This window comes from Aegilops tauschii, chromosome 1, assembly GCF_002575655.3.
Source record: "Aegilops tauschii subsp. strangulata cultivar AL8/78 chromosome 1, Aet v6.0, whole genome shotgun sequence".
In the NCBI taxonomy this organism is placed as follows: domain Eukaryota; kingdom Viridiplantae; phylum Streptophyta; class Magnoliopsida; order Poales; family Poaceae; genus Aegilops; species Aegilops tauschii.
This window is the reverse complement of record NC_053035.3, coordinates 353341639-353360509: the sequence shown is the minus strand read 5'-3', so window position 1 is coordinate 353360509 and position 18871 is coordinate 353341639. Positions and strand designations below refer to the sequence as shown.

The following is an 18871-nucleotide window of genomic DNA, read 5'->3' as shown; positions in this document are numbered from 1 at the left end:
AGGGTGCCGGAACAGGGTCCCGATTGGTTTTTGGTGGCTATAGAGGCTTGCGGCGGCGGAACTCCCGATCTATTCTGTTCCCCGATCGTTTTAGGGTATATGGATATATATAGGCGGAAGAAGTACGCCAAGGGAGCCACGAGGGGCCCACGAGGGTGGAGGGCACGCCCAGGGGGTGGGCGCGCCCCCTGCCTCGTGCTCTCCTCGTTGATCCCCTGACGTGCACTCCAAGTCTCTCGTATTGCTTTCTTTCCAAAAATAACTTTTCCGAAGGTTTCATTCCGTTTGGACTCCGTTTGATATTCCTTTTCTTCGAAACACTGAAACAAGGGAAAAAACAGGAACTGGCACTGGGCTCTGGGTCAATAGGTTAGTCCGAAAAATAATATAAAAGTGCATAATAAAGCCCATAAACATCCAAAATAGATAATATAATAGCATGAATACTTCATAAATTATAGATACGTTGGAGACGTATCACATTGTCACCCTATGTAGTCAATAAATGAGAGAATTGCACAAGAAGCGGCCGACAGCTGGGACCAAGCAGCTCGAGCAGTATTTGTGTTTTTGAGGTGTGAGCACTGCAGAGTTTTTCTTGAGCGATGTTTAGCCCACATATTAATTTTTCTCCTCTGAACAACAACGAAAACATCGCTGCAGGTATTAACTGGGCGGGCTGTGGCCCGTCTAGCCCAGGCCACATATCCAGCCTAGATATTAATTTTTTTCAAGCTGAAAATGGCTAGCCTAGGTATACTTTTTTAGGAATACCCAGGCAAGGTCAAGTTGTTATTCTCCGCCCCGCTGGGCTGCAAATCTTTCCTAGGAGGGATGCATTAGGCTTAACAAGACAATGGGCTTTAAGAAATAATAAATGGGATGTAATTATAAAAACTGGGCAGTAACTATAAAAAAATGCACCAAACACGTAATTACTTTATAAAATATTGTTTTTGGATATTGAAAATTTTAATTTCATTAATTGTTGCGAGCGCAATGTTTCGTTGGATTTTTACGTAATATAAATTTGTATTCAAATTGTATTTAATCTAACTAGAAATTTCGGGATAAAAATAATTCGGATCCCATCAAAATGTGGGAAATTTTATTGAATTCTGTTTTGAACGGTTGGTTGAAATGGGTTGTACTTTTAACAAACTATAAATGGGTTGTAGTAAATTCCATTAGAATTCAAAAATTGGCTGCACATTCTTACAAATCTCAAATGGGCTATAAGTTCTCTGCCACACACTTGTGGCCTTACTAAGTTGACGCATCCCCTCAAAAAAAAAGAGTTGACGCGTATGCAAGGCTTTGTCAACTTATAGTCAAAACACGGTTCTAGCAGCAGTGGCTGTTGGATATCCATCCAACGGATGTCGTGCTTCTTCTTCAATCTCGGATATTCTAGCTTCACCCGCCCAAAAAATGATTCCTCCCCCTGACATCTGGGGCGCACCGTTTCAGAAGCTGACCTGTGGGCCTACTAAGTTGACGCGTACCAAGGGCTTTGCCAACTTAGTCAATATAAACGATTCTAGCTGCAGTGACCGTACGATGTCCATCCAACGGCCGTCGTGCTTCTTCAACCTTTGGTCTTCTTGCTCCAGCCGCCCAAAGCAGCGCCAGTCGTGCCGCCTCCTCCTGCCTCCCGTGGCCGGCTGTGCTGCCGTAGAGGCCTCACCGCCCCCTACCACTCCCACCGTTGGCCAGGCCATCCCTCCACTCACCCACACCCCCTGTTATTCTGCGGCGACGGCAGCCTCACACCGCAGCCGAACCAGTGAACCCTCGTACTCCTCTCCGCGTGGGTATCCACTGCCGCGTCTTCCCCGGCTCTGCGTCGTCCCCTTCCTAGGCCTCGCCGTCGTCCACCGCCATGGTGCTCTCGGCGCGGCGTGGTAAATGTGGTCAACGACCGACTTCCATCGGAAGAGTATTGTACGTGGAGAGGCTGATAGCTGGGTCCACGGCAGCCGCAAGGAAGTGCCTCCTTATTACGCGCAAAATAATTATTCCTCCACCTGACAGCGGGGCCCCACCGGACGGGCCACCGTATTTCGCGAAAAAAAATGCTCCCCCTGACTGCTGGGACCCACCAGCTACATCTTCGCACGCAAGGAAGTGCGTCCGGGCAAAAAAAATACGATTCGCCCCCCTGACTGTTGTGACCCACCAGCTACATCTTCGCACGCAAGGAAGTGCGTGACAGTCGGGACCCACCTGGTCGAAGCATACGTAGCGTTGTCATTCTGATCGCGAACGTGTACGTACATACTAGTCGATGTAGACACGCACGTGTCGTAGTAGAGGCGTGCACGTAGCATGTACACATACGTACAGCGGCCAGGGTGCAAGAAAGAAAATACGGCCACGTACGTACATACGGGCGGGGTCTCGAACTCCTACTCGCGCTTACCTATGGCCAGGGCTCGTGTACATGGCTGGGTCGGAACGGAGAAACAGCATCGTCGTCGTGTTCATGGGGAGCCAACCGGCTAGGTCGGAACGGAATGCGTCGTCGTGTTCATCGGGAGGGCTTGGACGGAACAGCCGATGGAAACGAGGCATGGCGTACCGCACAACGGAGGAAACGGCCTTGTGTTCGTCCGGCCACGTTCGGAACAGGATCCTGTTCATCGGGAGGGGTCTGGCATACCGCAAAACGGAGGAAACGGACTTGTGTTGGACCTCCTACGGTCGAAACGGGGTCCTGTTGATCGGGAGGGGTGTGGCGTACCGCAAAACGGAGGAAACGGACTTGTGTTGGAGCGCTATGGTCAAAACAGGGGTCCTGTTCATCGGGAGGGGTGTGGCGTACCGCAAAACGGGACTCCATGGGATACTGTTCATCTCTACCGTCGACCCCCTCCAGCCTCCACGGGCTACTGTTCATCCACCGTCGACCTCCTTCAGCCTCCACCTGCGACTGTTCATCCACGCGCTCCTGTTCATCCAGCCTCCACCGCACGCTACTCCACCAGCTACTGTTCAACTAGCCCTCTCCACGGGCTCCTGTTCAACCACCCCTCCATGGGCTACTGTTCATCCAGCCCTCCACCGTCTACTGTTCATCCAGCCCTCCATGGGGTGGTCCTGTTCATCCAGCCCTCCACGGGGTCCTGTTCATCCAGCCCCAACCGGCTCGATCGATCGGGGTCCTGTTCATCCAGAGGCAACACCACGGGGTCCTGTTCATCCACCCCCACCGGGAACTGTTCATCCAAACCCCCAGCAACACTCACTGTTCATCCAGAGGCAGCATCGATCGGCTTCAGTTAGCAGCAGTAGCGAAGGAATCGCTCGATCGGGTTCAGTTAACAACCATCAATCGATCGCTCGGGTTCAGTAACGCGTAGCCTGCAGTGCAATCGCTCGGGTTCAGTTAGAGCCCAATGCCTCGCACCCACGCGCATGCGTGTACGAGAGAAACGCGCAAACCTCCGTGCATCGCTCGGCCCCGACCACCCACCATAACCGGGAACACCCCGATATTTTCCTCGCCCTCGCTTCTACCACGGTTTTTTCCGTCATGGATGGCCCAAAGAATGTCATGCAGCTGTGTCTCCGTACCGCCCAGGACGAAAAGCCCATTTTCTGTCATGATTTTTTGTCATAGAAGTAGGAGCCCACCACATCTATGATGATACCGGGTTTTGTCACAATTATCGTCATATAAGTGTCATAAGTATGACAGACAAAAATTTCGTTCGGCCCACAATGTCACAGATGTGTCTTTTTTGTAGTGTAACCATGTCGCCCTCGTGTGGCACACGACACCGTTGATGATCTGCTCCGGCGGGGCCGGGGAAGCCAAGTAGTGCTCCCAGGTCAATCCTAGCTCTAGAAGCTGACCCTCACCGGGCAACGTGACCCACCCCGGGAAGTTTTGCCGGCAAATCGCACCAAGGACTTGGTTTGGCCTGCGAACATCCTGAGGGTGGTCCCAACCCCTGCAGTATGACAAGGCGCCAACGCATTAAATATTTGAAAAAACATGATGGCAAAATGTACAAAAAGAGTAAATGCACTTACCTCGTCCCATAAGGCCAAATCCGCCACCTCTGCTCACGGATCGCCGGCATGGACGAGAGCCATGTACTACCACGCTGGTAGATGGTGGCCCCCTCAACCACCTCGTCCTTGCTGCTACTATCAGAAATCTGATGCCCGCCACCATCAGCATGGCCACTCGACCCCTCAGGCGGATCCTGCCAGGTACCCCATCCAGACGTCTCCTGGGACGTAGCCTGGGGCGGAGTCACGTGGGCCCAAGCGTCCTGGCCCGAAGCCTCATGGGCCGAAGGCCCGTCGACCCAAGGCTCGTGGACAAGAGTCTCATGGGCCGAAGACTCGTGGGCTGAAGGCCCGTCGACCCGAGGCTCGTGGACCGGAGTCCGCGTAGCCTCCTCCTCAGATGTGCCCCCCTAGCAGTCGTGTGCTCGGGTGACTCAGCTGGGGGTGGCAGCGAGGATGGCGTAGGAGCCTACCTACCTCTCCCGCGGCCACGTCCTCCCCGACCTCCTCTCTTCCTCCCTCCCTGACCTCCTCTCCTGGTGGGCAACGATGCCGACGAAGAATCGCCCACCGGTGAAGCCATACCCTCGTACAACGCTCTCCGGAGAGGTACAAGTGGAATGGAAGTACCACTCCCACCACGCTGAGGACCAGCGCCCACCATCTTTCAACACCTGTCATGACAGAAGAGTAAACGGAATTAGTACAACATAAAAAATTTGAATACCGACATGAATACCAAACTGACTCCTGACAAAAGATCCTCGACCATCGACCCCTAGACCCTCGACCCCTCGCCCCCTCGGTGGTCCTGTCGAACACCTTCACTATGAGCATGGTGCGGCTGTTGTCGTATCTTAAGATGCGAATGTGCCCGGAAGGTCATCAGCGCGGGCGAACTGCTTCCATCCGTTATTCATGCACAGATGGAAGCAGTTTTCCCACGCTCATGACTTTCAGCTCGGGGACGTGCTCATCTTAAGCTACAACACCAGTCGGTCAGCATTCGGACCGGAAGATCCTCGACCATCGACCCCTAGGCCCTCGACCCCTCGCCCCCTCGGTGGTCCTGTCGAACACCTTCACTGTGACCATGGTGCGGCTGTTGTTGTATCTTAAGATGCGGACGTGCCCAAAAGGTCATCAGCACGGGCGAACTGCTTCCATCCGTTACTCATGCACTGATGGGAGCAGTTCGCCCACGCTCATGACCTTCAGCTCGGGGACGTGCTTATCTTAAGCTACGACACCAGTCGGTCAGCACTCGAACCGGAAGATCCTCGACCATCGACCCCTAGACCCTCGCCCCCTCGGTGGTCCTGTCGAACACCTTCACTGTGAGCATGGTGCGGCTGTTGTCGTATCTTAAGATGCGGACGTGCCCGGAAGGTCATCAGCGTGGACGAACTGCTTCCATCCATTGTTCATGCACGGATGGAAGCAGTTCGCCCACGCTCATGACCTTCAGCTCGGGGACGTGCTCATCTTAAGCTAGGACACCAGTCGGTCAGCACTCGGACCAGAAGATTCTTCTTCCTCCTCCTCCTCCTCCTCTTCTTCTACTACTTCTTCTTCTTCCTCCTCCTCCTCTTCTTCTTCTTCTTCTTCTTCCTCTTCTTATACTTCTTATTTTCTTGTTTTTCATCTTTTCATCTTTCTTCTTAACTAAACCTAAAATAAACTAAATGTAAACATAAACCTAAAAAGCAGAAGAAAAAAAACCTAAACTAAACCTAAACCAAACTAAACTAAATCTAAACCTAAAAAATAGAAAAAACATAAACTAAATCTAAACCATAAACTAAACTGGAAAAAAGAGGGGAAAGGGGGCTCATCGGAGTTGGAGGTGGAGGAGGCCGACGCCGGCGGGTCGGGGCGGTGGGGCGTCGGGGAGGGGGGCGGGCGGCGGGCCAGAGCGGTGTTCCGGGGAGGGGCGGAGCGGCGGGCAGGAGCAGCGGTTGCAGCGGGCCGGGACGGCATGTGGGCGGCGGCGGGGTGCGGTTGGGGGCGGCGGCGGGGTGCGGGGGTGTGGTCGGGGCGCGGTGGGGTTGGGGGTTAATTAGGGAGAGAGAGAACAGAGAGAGAGGAGGCGGGGGGACGGCTGTTACATAGTTAAACTTTTGCCGTCCGCTGGCGGACAACAAAGAGGTGGGGCTGGTGGGCCGTCAGGGTTTGGACCTCCACTAGGCCCCCACCCACCTCTTTATCGTCCGCCAGCTGACGACAAAGAGCTAGCTGATGGCAAATAGGGTCTTTGCCGTCTGTTTTTTTGGAAGCAAACGGCAAAGACCTTCTTTGTCGTCCGCATGCGGACGACAAAGATCTGCAAATTCTCTGGTTGTAGTAGTGTCGGACGAAAACTCATCTGTTACAAAGGGATTTCATTTTTTTGAACTTATTTGAACTCCAGACTTTTTGTGTGTTCAAAATGCACCATTCAAACCACATCATCAATTTTCAACCCTTTCTGACTTCATTTGGTATTTTCATGCATTTACCGAATTTTCTGAGCTAAATGACCCTGAAATTGAAAAGCACTTCAAATGAACTCTGAAAATGTTGAAAGTTGGCATGGTATCGTCATTTCACCCACATAGCATGTGCTAAAAAGTGAGAGGGTTACGGCAAAAGCTGGATGCACTTCGTGTACAAAATGGACAATCTCTTTCGAAGTATCAGGGTTTCGAACGAAAACTCATCTGTTACAAAGGGATTTCATTTTTTTAACTTATTTCAACTCCAGATTTTGTGTGTGTTCAAAATGCACCATTCAAAGCCACATCATCAATTTTCAACCCTTTCTGATTTCATTTGGTGTTTTTCATGCATTTACTGATTTTTTTGAGCTAAATGACCCTGAAATTGAAAAGCACTACAAATGAACTCTGAAAAGGTTGAAAGTTGGGATGGTATCATCATTTCACCCACATAGCATGTGCTAAAAATTGAGAGGGTTACAGCAAAAGCTAGATGCACTTCGTGTACAAATGGACAATCTCTTTCGAAGTATCAGGGTTTCGGACGAAAACTCATCTGTTACAAAGGGATTTCATTTTTTTAACTTATTTGAACTCCAGACTTTTTGTGTGTTCAAAATGCACCATTCAAAGCCACATCATCAAATTTCAACCCTTTCTGACTTCATTGGTATTTTTCATGCATTTACTGATTTTTTGAGCTAAATGACCCTGAAATTGAAAAGCACTACAAATGAACTCTGAAAACGTTGAAAGTTGGCATGGTATCATCATTTCACCCACATAGAATGTGCTAAAAAGTTGAGAAGGTTACCGCAAAAGCTGGATGCACTTCGTGTACAAAATGGACAATCTCTTTCGAAGTATCAGGGTTTCATACGAAAACTCATCTGTTACAAAAGGCATTTCATTTCTTCACATGTAATTGGAGTGATATTCTAGATCAAAGTCACCATCATAATAGTTGTGTAGAGAAAGTCTTCACTTTTTCTTCGCTTGTGTCCTTTGCTTATTGCGTCGTAACCATGGATAATCTTCATTGTTTAACAGGGTGCTTGGGTCAGCCTTGACTTTGAAGGGAGAAATTTCATGAAACTTTTCATAATCTTCAGACATGTTTGTCTTGCCCTCCACTCGCACGATGTCTCTTTTTCCTGAAAGAAATATGTGGCGCTTTGGCTCATCGTATGATGTATTCGCTTCCTTATCTTTTCTTTTTCTCGGTTTGGTAGACATGTCCTTCACATAGAAAACCTGCGCCACATCATTGGCTAGGACGAATGGTTCGTGTGTGTACCCAAGATTGTTCAGATCCACTGTTGTCATTCCGTACTGTGGGTCTACCTGTCCCCCGCCTCCTGACAGATTGACCCATTCACACCGAAACAAAGGGACCTTAAAATCATGTTCATAGTCAAGTTCCCATATGTCCACTATGTAACCATACTATGTGTCCTTTCCCTCTTGGTTGCTGCATCAAAGCGTACACCACTGTTTTGGTTGGTGCTCTTTTGATCTTGGGCGATCGTGTAAAATGTATTCCCATTTATCTCGTACCCTTTGTAAGTCAATACAGTCGAAGATGGTCCCCTGGCCAACGAGTACAGCTCATCAGAAATAGTGTTGTCACCCATGAGACATGTTTGCAACCAACTGCCGAAAGTCCTGATGTGTTCACATGTAATCCAGTCGTCACACTGCTCCGGGTGTTTGGAGCGCAGAATATTCTTGTGTTCATTGACATACGGGGTCACCAAGGTAGAATTCTGTAGAACTGGGTAGTGTGCTTCAGACCAAGAATGCCCGTCCCTACATATTATTGAGTCCGCTCCTAGTGTGCCTTTTCCAGTCAGTCTCCCCTCATACCGCGATTGAGGGAGACCAATCTTCTTAAGGTCAGGAATGAAGTCAACACAAAACCCAATGACCTCCTTTGTTTGATGGCCCGTGGAGATGCTTCCTTCTGGCCTAGCACGGTTACGAACATATTTCTTTAAGACTCCCGTGAACCTCTCAAAGGGGAACATATTGTGTAGAAATACAGGGCCCAAAATGGCAATCTCGTCGACTAGATGAACTAGGACATGTGTCATGATATTTAAGAAGGATGGTGGGAACACCAGCTCGAAACTGACAAGACATTGCGCCAAATCACTCCTTAACCTTGGTAGGATTTCTGGATCGATCACCTTCTGAGAGATTGCATTGAGGAATGCACATAGCTTCACAATGGCTAATCAAACATTTTCCGGTAGAATCCCCCTCAATGCAACCGGAAGTAGTTGTGTCATTATCAGTGGTAGTCATGAGACTTTAGGTTCTGGAACTTATTCTCTGCCATATTTATTATTCCCTTTATATTCGACGAGAAGCCATACGGGACCTTCATACTGAGCAGGTATTCAAAGAAGTTTTCCTTCTCTTCTTTGGTAAGAGCGTAGCTGGCAGGACCTTCATACTGCTTTGGAGGCATGCCGTCTTTCTCGTGCACACGTTGCTGGTCCTCCCGTGCCTCCGGTGTATCTTTTGTCTTCCCATACATGCCCAAGAAGCCTAGCAGGTTCACGCAAATATTCTTCGTCACGTGCATCACGTCGATTGCAGAGCGGACCTCTAGGTCTTTCCAATAGGGTAGGTCCCAAAAAATAGATTTCTTATTCCACATGGGTGCGCGCCCCTCAGCATCATTTGGAATAGATAGTCCGCCGGGACCCTTTCCAAAGATTACTTGTAAATCATTGATCATAGCAAGTATGTGATCACCAATACGGACGGCGGGCTTCTTCCGGTGATCTGCCTCACCTTTGAAATGCTTGCCTTTCTTTCGACATTGATGGTTGGTCGGAAGAAATCGACGATGCCCCATGTACACATTCTTCCTGCATTTGTCCAAATATATACTTTATGTGTCATCTAAACAGTGTGTGCATGCGTGGTATCCCTTGTCTGTCTGTCCTAAAAGGTTACTGAGAGCAGGCCAATCATTGATGGTTACAAACAACAACGCATGTAGGTCAAATTCCTGCTGGTCGTGCTCATCCCACACACGTACACCTTTTCCATTCCACAGCTATAAAAGTTCTTCAACTAATGGCCTTAGGTACACATCAATGTCGTTGCCGGGTTGCTTAGGGCCTAGGATGAGAACTGGCATCATAATGAACTTCCGCTTCATGCACAACCAAGGAGGAAGGTTATAGATACATAGACTCACGGGCTAGGTGCTATGATTGCTGCTCTGTTCCCCAAAAGGATTAATGCCATCCGCGCTTAAACCAAACCATACGTTCCTTGCGTCACCTGCAAAGTCCCCCCCACTTTCTCTCGATTTTTCTCCACTGCGACCCGTCAGCGGGTGCTCTCAACTTCCCGTCTTTTTTACGGTCCTCTTTGTGCCATCGCATCAACTTGGCATGCTCTTTGTTTCTGAACAGACGTTTCAACTGTGGTATTATAGGAGCATACCACATCACCTTGGCAGGAACCCTCTTCCTGGGGCGCTCGCCGTCAACATCACCAGGGTCATCTCGTCTGATCTTATACCACAATGCACCGCATACCGGGCATGCGTTCGAATCCTCGTACGCACCATGGTAGAGGATGCAGTCATTAGGGCATGCATGTATCTTCTGCACCCCCAATCCTAGAGGGCATAGAACCTTCTTTGCTCGGTACGTACTGTCGGGTAATTCCTTATCCTTTGGAAGCCTCTTCTTCAATATTTTTAGTAGCTTCTCAAATCCATTGTCAGATACACCATTTCTGCCTTCCATTGCAGCAATTCCAGTGTGGTACCGAGCTTTGTGTTGCCATTTTTGCAATTGGGGTACAACCCTTTTTTGTGATCCTCTAACATGCAATCGAACTTCAACTTCTCCTTTTCACTTTCGCATTGTCTCTTTGCATTAACAATGACCCGACGGAGATCATCATCGGGCACATCGTCTGGTTCCTCTTGATCTTCAGCTTTCCCCGTTCCAGCATCACCGTATTCAGGGGGCAGATAGTTGTCATCATCCTCTTCTTCTTCGTTGTCTTCCATCATAACCCCTCTTTCTCCGTGCTTGGTCTAAACATTATAGTGTGGCATGAAACCCTTCTCAAGCAGGTGGACGTGAAGGGTTTTCGAGTCAGAGTAAGACTTCGTATTCCCACAGATAGGGCATGGACAACACATAAAACCATTCTGCTTGTTTGCCTCAGCCACTTCGAGAAAATTATGCACGCCCTTAAGGTGCTCGGAGGTGCGTCTGTCACCGTACATCCATTGCCGGTTCATCTGTGTGCATTACATATAATTAAGTGTGTCAAAAACCATTACAGAACATCATGAATAGACAAGTGACCAAATTAATAGAAGTTCATCATCACATTAAGTTCATACATAGTCTCATTGAACAACATATAGCTCTCTAGAGCATCTAATTAAACCATACATTGAAACTATGTAAAACATTTCAATGCAACAATAAATGCGATCATAATCGCAACTAAGGTAACAATTGATCCAACGGCATAATGATACCAAGCCTCAGTATGAATGGCATATTTTCTAATCTTTCTAATCTTCAAGCGCATTGCATCCATCTTGATCTTGTGATCATCGACGACATCCGAAACATGCAACTCCAATCTCATCTTCTCCTCCTCAATTCTTTTCAATTTTTCTTCAAGTAACTGTTTTCTTTTTCAACTAAGTTTAACCTCTCGACAATAGGGTCGGTTGGAATTTCTGGCTCACATACCTCCTAGATAAAAACATCTATGTCACGTTGGTCGGCATAATTGTCATAAACAGTAAATGAAACAAATAGTTATAAAAGATAATATATATCACATCCGAATCAGAGACAGGACGAGGGCCGAGGGAGGCGGATACCAAAACCATCGCACTATATAATAACAAACAATAATAAAAGTAAGAAAATTATACAAGTACCTACCTAAATCATACAAGTAAGAATTTTTTTCTTTTAGAAATAAGATAAGAACAAGTGGCTCACCACTTTGGTGCCGGCCACGAGATCTGCGCGGGCGATCGACAGCGGTGAGGACGGGGACGGGACAGGACGGACTGCCAAACCTAGACAAATCTTGAGGAAAATGGAGCTTGGACAAGGAGCTTCGAGAGGGGAAAGCTTAAGTGTGGCTCGGGCATTTCATCGAACACCTCATGTGCATAGGAGGTGAGCTAGAGCACCACAAAGCTCTCCCACGGCCGGCCAAAAAAACAGAGCAGTGGCTCTGCTCGCGGGCAGGGGCGTGGGTATATATAGGCCTCTCTTTAGTCCCTGTTGGCGGCTAAAACCGAGACTAAAGGACTACATTTGGTCCCGGTTCCAGCCACCAACCGGGACTAAAGGTTGTGGGCCAGGAGCGAGGCCCATTGGTCCCGGTTCGTGTATGGAACCGGGACCAAAGGGGTCAGACGAACCAGGACCAATGGCCCCCGAGGCCCGGCCGGCGCCCTGGCCTCACGAACCGGGACTGATGCCCCCTTTGGTCCCGGTTCGTGAGTGAACCGGGATTAATGCCCCTATCCTGGCCTCAACCAAAGCCCTGTTTTCTACTAGTGAGGCTAGCCTATACTTATACTGGCTCCGGTCCTCTTCCCCCAAAGCTCTCGGCGGGAAGGGACACCACAACGGCCAATTTGAAAGGGGACAAGAGTACAGCTTATCCTGACTAAAGGTGGTCTTCGTCTACAAAACTTCTGGGCATGACGCGAAGGTGGGCTCGGTGATGACCTCCGTCTTGACGAGCCTGTGGTCTTGGTCTCGTTGCACCAGAAAGGCAACCTTTGGGGGGATCCTCGGGAACCCGTGTACGTCTTTGCCTCCTTAGCACCAAAGAGGAAAGTGTCCTTTCATGCGCCCGCTGGCGCCCTCCTGGCTCCGCCCATCGTGGCTCACATCACCCATGTGCCTCGTGAGGCGGGGTGGCGAGTCTAGAGATGTCGGCCCCGCGAGGGGCCTCAGGAGGTAGCCTCGGGAGACCGCCCTGCGGGAGGCCCTCGAGAGGCCTTGACGTTGTTCGCCTCACGAGGTGGGGGCCCTCGCGAGGGTCTTGCCCGTTAAGCCTTGGTGCTGGGCCGCACCGGGCCTTTGACGACGCCGAGCGATGGGCCGCAGGCAGACGGGCCTGGGTAGCCCCCCGTTCCAAAGCCCCGACAATGTTGTATGCAATCAATGCAACGTAAAGCATGGGAACTAATCATGTAATTTTTGAAATGGACTCTATGGAGTTGAAGCATGCTATAACAAGCCAGGAGTGTGATAGATTAGCTCTAGGTTCTTTGTTTTAGGAGATAAAATTCCAACTGAATGTAGCTTTTAATGATGTTAAACTGAATGAATGTCCTAAAGCTTGTAATAATGCAGCACACACTATAGCTGCATATGGTCATAGTGTGGGGAGCGGCCTATGTGAGATCTGGTTAGGCAACTTTCGTGAGTCTGTACTACTCCGTTGCTGGCGATTTAGCCAGTTTGTTATCATAAGGAATACTAGTCTGTTCCTTTCAAAAAAAAAAAACTTTCTACCGTGATTCCTAACCCTTGATGGTCATCACAAAAAGACATACCCGCAAAAAAAATATCACGGGAAGACATATACTGTCACGGGACGAGGAGAGTGATAATGCTCGTAATCCAGCAAAATAACATTAGGTGGTACGTGGCGTCGCGTGACCTTTTCGTTGGAAGCAGGCGCGCCTTTGTTGGAGCTGCACGCATGCAAAGCGTATACTCTCTCCGTTCCTAAATATTTGTCTTTCTAGAGATTTCAACAAGTAACTACATATGAAACAAAATGAGTAAATCTACACTCTAAAATATGTCTATATACATTCGTATATGGTAGACCATTTGAAATCTCTAAAAAGATAAATATTTAGGAACGGAGGGAGTAGTACAGTACGTCTGAGACAGGCGATTCGGTGGATCTACGCAGCCATGCTTTCATCTTTGTTCTTTTTTTTTTGCGGGTGATTTTTTACTTTCATCTTTGTTCACCCTCGCTGCTTCTCGAATCTTACCTCGCCAGACGTTTATGCCTCTGATGATACGACGACCAGCTCACGTGTGCAGTGCACATACCCTGGTGGTACTGGTGCTGGTACGACCTCCTGACCATTAGAAGAGGGAACTTGTAGACGTCAGACGTCCGTATTACGGCAGAGTTAAGCGCGCCGTTCCCACCCGGGACCAGCCACAGCCAGCGTCTCTTTTGCCACCTTGGCTCGCATCGCAGGGCTTCCCGTGCGCGCGAGGCGAGCGCGCGCAGCACAAGACGGACACAACCAAACGACGCTCACGAGCCGGGAATTTAACGGTGGCCGCATCCCCGCACGCGGCATGTGATGTGAGGTGAGCCCGGTCCTCTTCCTTTTCGGCGCCTTGCCCGCCCGGACCGGCGGCCACGCTCGCGCGCATCTACTCACCGTCTGTCAGACAACCCCCGATCCGTGGAGTGGCTTTTACCCGGCCGGTTCATCCCAGCGGAAGCCACGGCGTACGTGCCCGCGCCTGCCGTTCACGTTCGTTCGTGCGTGGTCCCTCGCGCGACAAAGCCAGAGCACGTCCGAAGATGCGACCATGGCCACACGCCAGCGTCGCGTGAATTCACCGGAAAACGTACCAGCTACCACACCGTATTCTACCGCCCCGGGCGTCCACATCGGCGGCACCGGCGAGCTACCGGCCCGTGTCAGGTGCAGTTACATTGCTTCGTCCCACCGCGCGCGCGTGCAGGATGCAGGGTGCGCTCGGAGTAGATTGAAGTACTGCTAGACCACACTCAGACTCAGGTAGATTCAGAGAAGAATACCCACTTCTATACCCTTCTCGTGCGCCCCTCGTCTCCTCACCTCCTATAATATCTCCCTCCGCGAGCACGCTACGCTTCGGCTACTCCTTTATCTCCCTGTACACCGCCCGCTCCACCACTTGCTCGAGCTGCTGCTGACCCGGCCGGACATCCTCGGGCGGGGATGGCAGACGCGGCAGCGTTCAGTCCCTCGCCGCCGGCACCTTCTCCGCTCGCCGCCGCCGACGTCGCAGCCGACGCGCTCCTCGCGCCTTGGCCGCTGTCCCCGTGGCCGGCGCCCCTCCGGCCCGGCGGCGACGACGGCCGGTCGAACCCTCTCTTCGCGATACTGCCGCTTTCGGCGCTGGCGATAGGGCTGGTGCTGCTCGTGGCCGTGGCGCTCATCCTGGTGCTGACCCGCCGGGCGAAGCTCAGGCTGGTGGGTGCCGGCGACAGCGTGGACGGCGACAAGCCCGGCGCGCCGGCGTCCAGCTGCGGCAGCAGCGTCCGCGGCTACCAGAATGGCAGGTGCTACGCCGCCACAGGTAAGCGTGCCAACCAATGCAGCAGTACTCCACTGCGGTGTGGCCTCGAAGAACGTTGGTGCTGATTGGTTTTGGGTGGTGTGGCACAGGGTGCATATACGGCGGGCGGCTGGGCCCGCTGGGGCTGGCGGTGGTGCAGCCGCGGAGCCGGGGCGCGCAGGTGTTCACGTACCGGGAGCTGGAGCGCGCCACGGACGGGTTCGGCGAGGGCAACGTGCTGGGGCGGGGCGCGTACGGCGTCGTCTTCCGCGGCCGGCTCGGCGACGGCACCCCGGCCGCCATCAAGCGCCTGCAGCTCGACCCCCGGCGCCAGGGCGAGCGCGAGTTCCGCGTCGAGGTAAGCTGCGCATGCATATCCACATCGATCGGCTCACGTCTCGTGCAACGGTGCAAGTCCATGTCCATGTCCATGACCATGTGCGCGGGCGTGCGCACGCACGCCGCCTTTGTTTCGCGTACCAACCTTAAGTTCAGTTTCTACACGCAATTGAACCAGCAGCAGCAGTAGAGAGGGGGTGGTTCGTCGGGGTACGTGGTTGTTGCTGCTGTTTGTTGTTGACGAGCGCCTGGGACTGGGATGGATCATGCACGGGTCGGGGGAGCTTGTGGCACGCGTACGTAACCAGGGAAGGGAAGGAAGGCATCCAAGTACGCATTCTGGTTGGGTCATTCCGTGGCCACGGGCGGGCGGGCGGGCGGGCGTTGGTGACAGACTGTTGGTGTTGTCTTTAGTTGGGGGAGTGAGAGAGACGCATCACCACCAGCATCAGCAGAATGAGCAGCGGGTGTGTTGCGGGGTCAGCAAGGCGAAACCGCGGCAGAATAGCGGTGCGGTGCCGGTGCCTGCCTCCTAGTACGTTTGTTTGGCGGATCATGCGCAACTTGCCGCGCCACGGGAAAAAGGGTCCCTTGCTTCCCGATCGAGCTGGAGGGTCGCGCCGTGCCCTTGCCCTTGCCATTCAGGCAGGAGAGGTCCTTTTTTTTTTTTTTTTTTTTGCGAGGGAGGCAGGAGAGGTCACTCACCGCCCTTGTGGTACTACTACGTGAGTCTGCTACCAAACCGTGGTCTTATCGTCCTGGCTCGCTGAATCATTTCAGACAAGTGTAGCGAGCCTAGCCTGGGCTCACAGTCACATCACGGGCTAATCTAATCAAGTTGGTTAGCTTCTGAAAACCCAGCTCGACACAGTCTCTTGTAGCCTTGTCTCATCGGCCAAACCATATTTTGGACTGGACTGGCATATTCAGTTTCCTGTGGGAAGATTGGACGCTCCTATCGCAGTTCACTGCGCCGTGTAGAATTGACTACGCTGTATTTTAACATCACGTGTAGAATTGGATGATCTATTGTCTTTTTTCTTCTGCGGGGTAGATGGTCTGTTGTCTGCAACAGCGTTTGTGGGTCTAGTTCGTTCACGGGCAGTGCAATGCATATGATATGCATATGCTCGTCTGCGGCCGGTTGACTTGAAGATCCCGGATCCACACCATTCAAGATGAAGAACCTGACTGACACCTTCTGCGCCGGTCCATGCGGTTTAATTGCCTAGCTAGCCTGGCCATCTTCCAGAGCAGCGGCAAAAGTCCAGGGGCGCACGGTGGCTACTGCCTAGCTGACTGGCACCTGAGTGCTATGCAGAGTCGATTCATTCTGCACTCGCTCTCTGCTCGCCCGATTTCATTGATGAATCCAAGACAACGGCACCCACGTGTGTGTGTGTGTGTGTGTGTGTGACTATGCGTGTGCGGGTCGACGCTCTTGCTTCTTTTGCACTCTCTCCATGTTTATACCTGCAAAATAGGTATCTTAACTAAGCCTGTTCAAGGCATTAACTTTTGTTTTCCGGATTTGGTGTAACCCCATCACATCAATAATGATCAGAGTGCTGATCGAGCCATGCAATCATCAATCATTTGGTTACGGTTTATTACAGGTGGACCTGCTGAGCCGGATGCACTCGCCGCACCTGGTGGGCCTGCTGGGGTACTGCGCGGACCAGAGCCACCGGCTGCTGGTGTTCGAGTTCATGCCCAACGGCAGCCTCAAGGGCCACCTGCACCCCGTCATCCCCGCCGTCGACGTGGCCGCTGGGGAGCAGCGGGACGCGAGGCCGACGCTGGACTGGCAGACGCGGCTGGGCATCGCGCTGGACTGCGCCCGCGCGCTGGAGTTCCTCCACGAGCACACCTCCCCCGCCGTCATCCACCGCGACTTCAACTGCAGCAACGTCCTCCTCGACCACAACTACCGCGCCCGCGTCTCTGACTTTGGCACCGCCAAGGTCGGCTCCAACAAGGCCAACGGCCAGGTCGTCACCCGCGTCCTCGGCACCACCGGCTACCTCGCGCCAGAGTATGTAAACGAATCTCCCAGCTTCTGGTTAACAAGATGAAGATCCATGGCTGATGATGCTGTTGTTACTGGTTTGCATTGCAGGTACGCGTCGACGGGGAAGCTGACGACCAAGTCGGACGTGTACAGCTACGGGGTGGTGCTCCTGGAGCTGCTGACGGGCCGGGTGCCGGTGGACACGCAGCGGCCGCCGGGACAGCACGTCCTGGTTTCATGGGTCAGTGCACAACTCACCACACTGTTCAGCAGCGTACCGTTCATCATGTGGTTTGTCTTAGCCACCTAGGACCCGTACAATCGGCGGCAACCATGTGGTCACCGAGATAGATGTTCGACACACAGCATAACTGCAGGGGGGGATTACATACACGATAATAGTGACAGTAGCGAGATTAGGACCAACAACACAACACAACACAAACATACGTGGCGCTCTGGTTCGCTTGCTTGCAACGGAAGCAGGGGACACGAGCATAATAGAACCCCTTTTTTGTGTAAGCAGCTGGGGGCGCCCTGAAACATCGCGAAATCTGCATGCCATTATATCATCGGTCTTGCTAAGTCTCAGTCGTTATGTCTGGCTCTCATGACGTGGAAATCAATGGCAAATGACTCCTGTGCGTGCGTTGTGATAACAGGCTCTTCCACGGCTGACGAACCGCGAGAGGCTCGTGCAGATGGTGGACCCGGCCCTGAAGGGCCAGTTCGCCGTCAAGGATCTCATCCAGGTGGGTGACCAGCGCCCCCTCCGTGCATGATCGATCGATTTCCACCATGGATGTGCAGCTCTGAGCTTCTTCCTTTTTGTATCGTGGACGCGTGCGTGCAGGTGGCGGCGATCGCGGCGATGTGCATACAGACCAAGGCGGAGTACCGGCCGCTGATGACGGACGTGGTGCAGTCGCTCATCCCCATCGTGAAGAAGAGCCCCTCCATGTCCTGCTCCTCCACGCCGGCGAGGCCCCTGCAGCACGTCGTCTACATGAGCCCAGCCGCCGGCAGCAACACGTCCTAGGCCGCCACACGATCGTACGTGCGCCGACGGGCTGGGTTTCTCAGCGAGCTGCGCTCACCGTGCACTGCGCTGCGCTGCGCGTCAGTAAGGCTGACGCGTCTGAACTGAAGATATCAGATTTCTTTTAGTAGTACATGGGTTTGCCGGAGCTAGTCCTCTTGCTGTATAGAGCACCACAGGTCCTTCACTTCTTCGAGACATGCTGCATTGCAAGCTACCGTTGCAGGTGCACTACATGCGTCGTCATTATATGTGTTTGGTCCATAATACATCATTCTTCTTTGTATAAAATGCAGGAGTACCACATTAAATAAAAAAATGTAACTAATTATTACTTCCTTTTTGGGAGCTCTCAGTTGAGTGTACTTATATTACTATTAGCAACCAAGGCCGTGTACAGAGGAAACTCCTCTAGGAAACGAGATGGCTTCAAAAGCCATTTTGAATTTACACCTTGAACCTTTGCTGCAAAGAAAGCTACAGTTATAAGGAATTCTTTTTGGAAATGGCTTTCTTTGCCAGAATTGTACTGGAGATGGTTCTCTTTGCAAGATTATGAGCCATAAGAGCATCTACAGCCGCAGTTCGCAAATCCGGCCCCTTAAACGCCCGCGGACGTGTGTGTCCGTGGGCACTGATCGACCACCCTTATATT

General features: G+C 51.6%; 1 protein-coding gene across 1 annotated transcript; it reads left to right on the top strand.

Moving 5' to 3' along the window:
- The first annotated feature begins 14395 nt into the window (after positions 1-14395).
- LOC109778327 (probable serine/threonine-protein kinase PBL7) lies at positions 14396-18604 on the top strand. The gene is made up of 6 exons (XM_020336877.4): positions 14396-14848; positions 14938-15185; positions 16783-17201; positions 17286-17418; positions 17840-17929; positions 18031-18604. Exons 1-6 carry the CDS (start codon positions 14488-14490, stop codon positions 18214-18216), a joined length of 1437 nt encoding a protein of 478 aa, XP_020192466.1. The 5' UTR covers positions 14396-14487; the 3' UTR covers positions 18217-18604.
- Positions 18605-18871: the final 267 nt, after the last annotated feature.

Excerpts from the sequence above, each read along its gene's own strand:
- LOC109778327 (XM_020336877.4), top strand. The coding sequence starts at position 14,488 with ATGGCAGACGCGGCAGCGTTCAGTCCCTCGCCGCCGGCACCTTCTCCG. Across the intron at positions 17,202-17,285 it reads ACCGGCTACCTCGCGCCAGA|GTACGCGTCGACGGGGAAGC; the intron begins GTATGTAAACGA and ends TTTGCATTGCAG. Across the intron at positions 17,419-17,839 it reads AGCACGTCCTGGTTTCATGG|GCTCTTCCACGGCTGACGAA; the intron begins GTCAGTGCACAA and ends TTGTGATAACAG.